Consider the following 10,000-nt stretch of genomic DNA (forward strand, 5'->3'; position numbering starts at 1 on the left):
AAAAAAAAAAAAAAAAAAAAAATCCAGCATACTATCCAGGTTATTTGTATATTCATCTCTATTGCAGGACAATTCACAATAGCTAGTCTGTGGAAAGAGTATAAATGCCCTCCTGCAGATAAATGGATAAATAAAATGTGGTACATATATAGAATGGAATGTCATTCAGCCATAAAGAACAAAATCATGTTATTTATAGGAAAATAAATGGTACCGTAGACTATCATGTTAAGTAAAATAAGCCATACTGAGAAAGTCAAATATAGCATATGTTTTCTCATATGAAGAATGAGGGGAAAATTAAAATAAGTGACAGGCAAGTAGAGGAGGAAGGGGATTGGGGAGGGAGAGGAAAGGGCAAGGGGGTCTGGGGGTATGGTGGTCACAGTATGTGGTATACATGTACAAGTATACTAAAAAGAAACACTATTTTGTATAATCAATATGCACGAATTACAAATATAAAATTTAAAAATTAGCCTTACCAGTGCAGCCAAATAACGAAGCACCTTGTTGTCACTCAGCAGCATTTTAATATCCTTTTTTGGAGGTTTTGGAATGAGAGCAAAGCAGTTCTGAGCAGAATCTTCAACTAGTCCATAACCATTATATGGAGGTAACTCCTAGAGAAATGCAGGAAGCAAGAAGTAAAATAGATGTCATTTGTATTCAAACATACTAAAGGTAACTATAAGTTTCTTTTAAAAATTATGGCAAACACACCCAAAAACAATTCCTATATATTACAAATGAGGTCAGAAAACATAACGCCCCTTATTCCTTTTTTCTTTATGATTTTCATCATGTTCACCGATAGCATAAGTGGCTGATTTATAATGCCACAAAGCAATTGGTAGGGCTATGTGGAAACTACTGATGCTATCCACTGGCCCTTTCCTATCAAAGCAGGCCTGATCCCCTTCTCTCTCACCTGCAGATTACCCTGAGTCATCCCAGGACAACAAGGTCTGTGGGTTTGTCTGTGATCACTTTGTTTTAAGATGTGGCCTTAGAACTTAGCCTGGCAGATTTGGAAACTGTTCTCTCAGATCACCCAAAGCGTGTGTACACAAACATGTGTGTGTGTGTTGGATTTGGAGAAGGCTTGATAAGAGCCCGATTCACACTTTTTTCTTTTCTGCCTCCATGTTTCTATTACTTTTATTTCTTAGTTTTTGTTTCATAGAAAAAGATGACAAACTTTTTTTGGATCTTGAACCCTTTGTCCATATAGAATTCTCCTCAGGAAACCAAATTTCAGGCACAAAAGTTATTTGACAGGCTGGTGTGAAGGTATATATTGAGCTTATATGTTTCATTCAGGTTCTATGAAGTGCTTAAAGCATCTCTGTAGGAAGCTAAGATTCATTTACCTAAAATCTTTAGGTGAAAGTCTGTTTTCTTCTTCCTCACTAGCATTTGGCAAAGAGCATTAGGGTTCTTTTTCCCTGATTCTTTTTTGCTGTCTTTTCTCAGGAGACTCAGCTTGTGTACTCTTACTTGTAGATAACTTTCTCAAAGTCTAGTTTTATATTGTTTTCAGGTACATCATCAAATTAGTCCATCCAGATGATAGTGCCATCCACTATAGGGTACTTCTTCAAGAACAAATGATCTCACCACATTTGTCCAAGGTATACTAGTTGGAATACTGACCTCTCTCATCCACTTTCAAGGACTATAGTTAATGTGATAACTATGGCCAGAATATGACTAGTGGATTCAGCAGATGGACAATGACCTGATTTGCATCAGCTGCAAAACCACTACCCAAGGAGGATACAGGTTATCATGAAGAAAGGGACCCAGGGCTGAAAAACAACATGCTAAACATTTGTGTTTCTTAGTAGGTTAGGCAGAAATTGCAAGGTAGTGTAACCTGACTTGTTATGAATTTGTACCAACATACAATGAGCATATCGTGGTTGGAGGTAGGCTGAGCATTGAAGGATTTTAAGCTTTTGAGTTTTCTTCTCAAACTGCTATATTGTTTTTCCTCAATCACAATTCACTTCCCTGGCCTGGGGTAAAGACTGTCCCTAAACATCAGTCCACTTCCCTGAGGCTCTGGTTACTTGCTTTTTTTTTAATACTTTCAGCTACTGCCTGGCTTCTGTTCCAATGAGATAAGCCACACTGACCGTGGACATCATCACACACCTGCTCATACGATCTACCACTAGTGTTTCTGCCTGAGCTTTCTTAGTCTAGTACTCTTAGAGTCTGACTCTTATAATTCTTCAGGGCCAGGATAAGCTCTTTGGGCTCTAGATTCCTCCTCCTCCAGAGGGAGCAAGCCTAAGATAAAACGTATTTATTTGTCCATCGCATTTGCTGACCCAGCAAATCAGTTTGACCTAAAAAATTGTCATAATTCTCAAATTAAATATACCCATTTTATTTCCACTTCTGTTCTTGATCATTGACTTGGCTCTAGCTTTCTCTCTTGACCTGGCTACAGCTTATCATCCTTGGTTTCTATTTATACTGCTTAGGATTAAAACTACTGAAGTGTAATGACTGGGGATATTCATATAGTACCTAAAAAGTTATTTGCTTCTTTGTAAGTGGTGCTCTCCTAGTCCTTTCTGACAAAGATTTTCAAGGATGAACTGAGAGAACTTATTTATAGTAAAATTACATATTGTAGAGAAGTCACTAGAAATAAAGCCTGGATGTTTCATTATATAAGGTTAGATTTATTTAAACAGAGGGGCTCAGATGGGGAAAGACAAACCAGGCAAAATCTACGGTGATTCTTCTGTTATCTCTACTCTTTCCAAGCTTTCTCTCCCTATTCTTTCCTTAGAAGATAGATTGCTTATAAGTAATGAGAATGAGGGACAGAATGTTCTTAGATGCAAAAGCTTTCACTGGATAAAAATGTGTGCGTGTGGCAGTCCCTCCCCAACTTACTTTCTTCTTGTATTAATTTTTGACATATAATAGAAATGTCCTTGCCCCTGACAATGTGACCCTAGGGAAATTAAGAGGTAACTTAAACTGTTATCTCACCCTACCCTTATCTATAAACTAAATTAGTAGAATAGGCTGCTTGATCAAAATCTAGATCTATTCCTATGCTATCTTCCCCTGGAGGATACATCAAGTGCTGCAAAACAAATTCAGGGGCAAAGGGCCTATTATAATTCTTACACAATGAGCACATTTTTTGATAGAGTTCTATTAGAGAAAAAAACCTGACAACACAGGGGTACCACACTTCCTTCCAGAAATGTTACTGCCCCTGGGAAGTACTAACATACCAAAATCCAATCATCTTTGGGGTAATTGTTTTTCTGAAGTTTTGTTTATAAAAGTCTTGCCTAGGATATCACTACCTTTCTGGAAACACTGTTCTTGCTGCACAGACTATTTTCCTTGGTCCAGTTGAAGAAACACATCACCTGCCTCGTATTTGTGAGCTATATTAGGTGCTAGGAGCAGAAAGAGGACTAGGACATAGGACCTGGCCTCAAGGAACTTAAAGTCTAGTAGAAAATATTTTGGGGGTGTGTGCTGGTGATTGACCTCAGGACCTTGTACTTGCAAGGCAGGTGGTGGCACCACTGAGCTAAATCCCTGGCCCTAGAAAAGACTCTTAAACAGATTAAACAGATACTTTAATACAATAGATGAATACTACTGGAAGGAGGTAGACAATATTCGCAAGAATAAAGACAGGCCTGGATCTTAGGGAATCCTTTTTGGAGGAGAAGAGGACTAAATGCTAAGTACTGAAGTATAAAAAAGAGCCCTGAGAAGGAATGATGCAAAGGTGGTTTGAGCAGATGGAAGAGAACCAGGAAAAAAAAAAAATCCAGAGAAACAGAACAGATTCGCATCTAATTCAGAATGATTCGTGGCTAAGCAGAAGCAAGGAAGGAAGCAAATGTGGAAGAAGACAAGGGGTTGGGCTGGAGGAATTCAACAATTCCACCTTTTTTTCATCTTTTCTTTTATGAGGAAAAACCCAATGACATAGTTTTATGTAGATAGCGGCAGTACAAATATGGAATTCATATCCTATTTTACACACAGGCAACAGACATAGGTTTGTACAAGTTGTTCCTGCCCTGTTATAGCAAACATCAGTGCCTTTAGTCCATGATGCTGTACCATCTTAATGCCTTAGATGCATCATGGGTTTGCTATATAATATGAAATTTAAAATATGTAATTTTTATTTGAAACTCTTTAAAATATGTGTCTTGGCTAAAATTATTAAGGATTAAGTTTATCAGATTACTACTTTGGTGCATTAAGACTGGCATGAAAACTCAAGTCGGAGTGGAGTATTGTGGTATACAGAACTGAATTGTGTGGCTCCATGTGGTTCTAAGGACAGCTATGCTGTAATGAAAGAAAGCCATCTTCTAACATTAGTGAATCAGTCTTTCTTTTGCTCCCATTTTAATCTGCCAGACTTTGGCGGGGGTTACTGGGGCTAGAACTTGGGACTTCGCTTGCGAGGCAAGTGGTGGAAACACTGAGATAAATCCCTGGCCCCTTTTGCTCCCATTTTTTAAGTGAAAGGATTTGATAAATAGGCAAAGGACAAAGAAATGCCATGGAGTCATAATTTCAAAAGATGTCTTTTTAAAAAATCAAAATGAATTAAAATGTTATAAAAGTAATATAAAGGAAAATGCTGAGATGATGGAGTAGGAAGCACCAGAAGTCAGTCTCCCCATCTAGATAGCAATCGCACTGGTAGAATCTATCCAAAGTAACCATTTTAAAACCCTGGACTCTACTGAGGGCTTCTAACTTCAAGGAGATGCCATGGACAATAAACTGCAGTTAATTTCCACAGAACTCTGCACATCCTACATCCCTAGACTATGGCAGGCAGCCCATGAAATCTGCACACAGCTAGTGGGAGCCAGATTGGGCAAAAAAGCGCTGTGTCCTCCAAATATTGGTGATCTGTGCTCTGATCAGAGAGGTGAACATAAGAGGCAGTTAGTTGGCCCTTGTTTCACACCTCACTGAGAGCTGCAAGCCCCATCCTCTGCAGCTGAAATGACTTTCAGAGGAACTAAAGGGTTGCTATCCTATTTTCCTGTATTTCATTATATTCTTTTCCTCTTTTGGAAGCTAGATATTGAAGAGTAAGATAGTAAAAACAACTGCATATGAGGAGAATTAGAAAGTGACTGTGCATGGGTTGTTTAGTACCTGAACTATGCAATTTAAAATATTGAAGGAAGGAGTGTTGTGTATATTTGACCACAAAAAATAGGAAAATATTAAAATAAAGTAAAACTTTCAGCTAGGCATGGTGATACATACTTTTAAATCGAACTGCTTGGAAAAGTGAGGTAAGAGGATCACAAGCTCCAGGCTAGTATAGGCAACTTAGCGAGATACTCTCTCAAAATTAAAATTAAAACAGAAAGAGGGACCAGGAGTACAGCTGAGTGATAGAGTGTTTGCCTAACATGGGACAGGCCCTGGGTTCAATCCCCACTTCTGTGAGGAAAAAAAAAACTTTAAAAACAGTAATACAACAACACTTGCTATGAAAAAAACCCCACAGAAAGCATAAAAAGGAAGTTTTCTGGTCATTTTCTTCTTTCCTCTCAATCTCCTCATTTCTACAAGTTGAACCAACTACCATTAATAATATGGTAAATACTATTCTGGGTCTTTTTGTAAGCACACATAAGCAGATACAACATGCAGAAATTTATAAAAATAGGACCATATTATAGATATATATTCATTTAAAAATATATCATGGACTTTTCCCATGTTAATATGCACAGATTTACTTCTTCTTTTGTAGGCTTTATAATCTAATTTTATGGATAAATATAATTTATTTTGTCAATATCCTTATACTTCATTTCATTATAAAAATATATCACTTTAGAGTCCTCAGAGGACATTTTCGAGGCCAAAGTTATGCAACATTTTATTTTAAAAATTAAAATGATGACGTTACCCTTTAGAAAGGTGGGAGGGGGAAGAAGGGATGTAAAAAGAATTATGATGTGTTATGTACATATACTAACTCTGCGATGAATGCAATCATTATGTACTACAAACATGTACCAACAAAAGTTAAAATTTAAAAAAGAAAGGTTATTAATAGTATATGACAATTCCCATTTCTTCACTGGGCAAACACTAGAAAACATCTTTTTAAACTGAACAAATTTTAATCAACGTCATTATTTTCATTTTATTTCTCAGATCACCAGTTAGATTGAGGTGCTTTTCATTTATTTTTCTTCTTTTGTGAACTACTCTACTACTATACTTTATCCATTTTTATTAAGTACTGTGTTCAAATAGGGGTTCTTTCTCTTTTTTAAATTTCTACATAAAAGAAAGTATTTTCTCATCACACTCAGTACTACTACTCCATTACCTGTTTTACAGGAGGTGGTTTTGGCTTGCTTACATCAATACATGGTAAATCAGGGATTCCAAACTTTTCTCTGTAGTACTGTCGAGTAAATGGATCGCAATCATAAATGAAGAAAGTTCTCCCGAAGATAGTGAGTGGTTTCCCCACAATGAAGTCTTTGGCAGTGTACCATTCCAACACCTCCTGATCAGAGATCTCCAGAACACACTGAGGGAAGTTCTCTAACATAAAATAGGATTGGTTAGAGAGAAAAGAAGGATGAGTAAAAAAAAATAAGGAATGAGTATAAGAAGAAGGACTGACACACATGCACCAGTATTCTTGAGACTAGGGAAGTACAGTGGGGTTAAGAGGCCGGACTCTCCTACATTCTCACAAGAATGTGAGGCTATATATTTGCATCTGTTGACAGGACACATAAATAACATGCCAGATGGTTTCTGTAAAGTCTTTTTCCCATATTTAGTTGGATCTATTACTATAAATCATTAAGCTTAGCAGAATTAATTCTTAGAAGAAGTCGTTATGGGAGGAAGGAACAAATGACCTTTTATAGGGCACATAAGAGTCTCAGATCTAGGAAGGATCCAAGTTATTTGGTTTGATTTCCCACTCATTCATGTGTCATGCAACAATTCTTAGTAACTACTCATATGCCAAATACATTGCTAAATACTGGAATTACAACAAGTAATCATATAGACACAATTCCTGCCTTTGTGGAGGAAATATTCTCTTTGGGAAACACACACTAAACAATTACATAAAGAATGGTTTCATTTCAGTTGTAATCACTGCTGTTAGGACAGTGTGACCTAGTCCTGGAGGCAGAGGGCAGAGACAGTTAACGAGATGATTACAGTAATCTATTCCTGTGGGAATCAACAGATTTTTAAATGTAGAGTCAGTCTTGCATATTTGGAATAAATTCAGTCTTATGAGAACTAAAGGTTAACGTGTTTAAGATTGATTCCCCACAGCTTGGCCTTCACAGAAACCATGAGTCAGAAAATTCTGGTAGAGTGCCACATCTTAAAGTTATGACCAGCAAGTTTGAATGCAGAACCCTGAACACAAAAAGAATGAAAAGTAGACTTGTATTTTCCTAACTAATAATTGCTAAGACAGAAAACCAGGAGAAAGACTTTTTCTACTATATCAGAAATAAAGACTTGATCCCCAGCCTGTCTTCATAGTAAAGAGGTGCTATTATTTTCCCAAACATGCACTGTAAAAGTTCTATAATGCAAGGATCTTTCTTTAATGTCTAGTAATTAACCCTACCAGATCCCTTTGAGTAGCCCCAGCAAGCAATGGGCAACAGGTGGTATAGTTCATAACTGCTTGATTTTCTCAGTATACAATGTTCCAAGATATTTGGTATTTGTGTGTATCCTATCCAGCCATTTGCCTTTTTTGCTCAACAAATTATTTTTTTCATATATTACCAAATTTGGTTTACAAAATACTTTAGGATTTTTGCATCTATGTTTATGAGTGAGATTAACTATAACTTTTCATTCCCATGATGCCTTTGGTTTCACTCACCTGTTTTAAATGAATGAACTAAGGAGTTCTTTTTGTTTTTCTTTGAAAGAGCTTGTGTTAAGCTTAAAAACTTAAAATTATTCTTGAAGTGTTTGGTAAAAACTGTCTATCTATAAAATTTACCTACATCTGGTGTTTTCTATGTGGAGAATTTAAAAATGTGTTTCTTCAATGGTTACAGACATTGGTTTTCTAATTTTTCTTGAACAAGTTACATTATATTTTTCTGAAAATTTGCTCATTTCAAATTTATTGGCAGAAACTTTGTATTCTCTTATGTTTAATCCCTACTGCATTTTAAAAATATGACTCTTCTTTTTTGGTGTTTTGTTTTGTTTTTTTGGTACCAGGGATCGAACTTGGGACCTTGTGCTTGCGAGGCAGGTGGCAGAACCACTGAGCTAAATCCCTGGCCCTCCTCTTTTGTTTTTAATATTTTTTTTATATGTGCCTTCTTTCTCTCATCCCCTGGAAAATCTTATCAATAGTTTGTCATTTTATTAGTCCTTTCAAAGAAACCACCTTTGGTTTAACAAATCTATGTTATATTTGTTTTCAATTTTATTTTTTAAAGTTATTTCATTTTTTCACTTAAATCTCTTTAGGCCGTCATTACTTTTCTAACTTTTAGTGTCTATAAATTGTGCAACATTATTGAGCTTCTCCTTTATTTTTCTTTAGTTTCTCCAACTGGAATTCTACCCAGACCTATTGTGCTTCTGTTCTCCCCATATCTTAAACCTCTTTTATATTGTTCATCTTCTTTCAGATTGAGCCTGTCTAACAACAGAACTTTCAGAACTTCATGCCTGGTATTCAGCAATAAATAGAAGGCATTTCATGTAAGCCAAATTCCCACTTTATATTACCTACAACAGACTGGTAACCTGCAGTTACCCTCAACAAAGAACCAGAATTCTTGATACTGTAACTCCATCTATAATAAATATACAATTTTGATTCATCTTAATTATATAAAAGAAGGTCCTGGCATTCATGTTGAGCCTTGGCATCTACAGATTCCATATGTGAAGATTCCATTAGAATGCAGCTTGGAAATATGTTTTCAAAAATATAGCAGGTATATTGAACATGTACAGGACCTTTATTTCTTGTTGTTTACACAGCATTTATACTGCATGAGGTATTTTAAGTGACAGAGATTGTATTAAATATATGAGAGAATGTGTATAGATCATACGCAAATCCTAGATTATTTTAACTATTTTTTATAAGGTATTTGAGCATCTTGCATAGTTGGGTTTCCTCAATGAGATCCTGAAACTAATCCCTTTTAGATACTGAGGGATGACTGTACTGCCCAACAAAAATTTCCTGCCAGTCTCTCTCCTGGACACTCCCAATCATGCCATACTGTTCCAAATTCCCAACCCTTGCTCTTATTGCTTCTAGAGAACTCTTTCCCTTTGTTCTCTGCCATTCTCAATCTGGGTCCAATATCAGCTCTTCCACAAGTCTTCTTTAGTCTTTCTGGCCCATATCTCTCTTCATGATATAACTAGTTACATAATTAGATAATCTGGTAAACTTGTGTTATTACATGGTAGCTTTATGAATTTGTATGATTTATCTCTCCAGTGACAATAAAAGTACCTGAAGGAGTTAAATTTTCATTTTATCCTCAATAGCTCTTAGCATATGAAATGGTTGCTACAGCAGGTATTTCATTTATGTTTAACTGAATTTAATAAAAATAAGCCACTGGATAAATGCTTTCAGACTCAATTGCATGCCTTTTTTTTTTTTTTTTTTTTTTGTACTGGGGATTGAACTCAGGACCTGGTGCTTTTGAGGCAGGCAGCCGAGCCCCTGAGCTACATCCCCAGCCCTAGATACCATTTCTTTACACCACCACTCTAGTTAAAGGAATTATTTAACTCATAGGAGCTTAAGTGTTTTTTATACTACTGCCTTATGAGTAACAATGACTTGCAAAAAAAGATGTTTCCCACCTCTTAAAAAAGACCCAATGTATATCACCATGCTGCTTCTCCATACAACTCTGATGAAAAATACTTATAACTGAGAAGTTATAGAAGACGATAATTATGT

At 36.2% G+C, this 10,000-nt stretch overlaps 1 protein-coding gene across 1 annotated transcript in view; it reads right to left on the reverse strand.

Moving 5' to 3' along the window:
* The window catches only part of Efhc1 (EF-hand domain containing 1), a 64,173-nt gene that overhangs the window by 22,458 nt on the left and 31,715 nt on the right, over window positions 1–10,000 (reverse strand). Inside the window, exons 6-7 of the mRNA XM_010631086.2 lie at window positions 6,380–6,600; window positions 486–623 (exon numbers count right to left, since the gene is read on the reverse strand). Coding sequence (XP_010629388.1) covers window positions 486–623; window positions 6,380–6,600 — 359 coding nt within the window. The remainder of the gene's footprint in view (window positions 1–485; window positions 624–6,379; window positions 6,601–10,000) is intronic.

Source organism: Fukomys damarensis, unplaced genomic scaffold (assembly GCF_012274545.1).
Source record: "Fukomys damarensis isolate Sample0158 unplaced genomic scaffold, DMR_v1.0_HiC HiC_scaffold_14, whole genome shotgun sequence".
Lineage (NCBI taxonomy): Eukaryota > Metazoa > Chordata > Mammalia > Rodentia > Bathyergidae > Fukomys > Fukomys damarensis.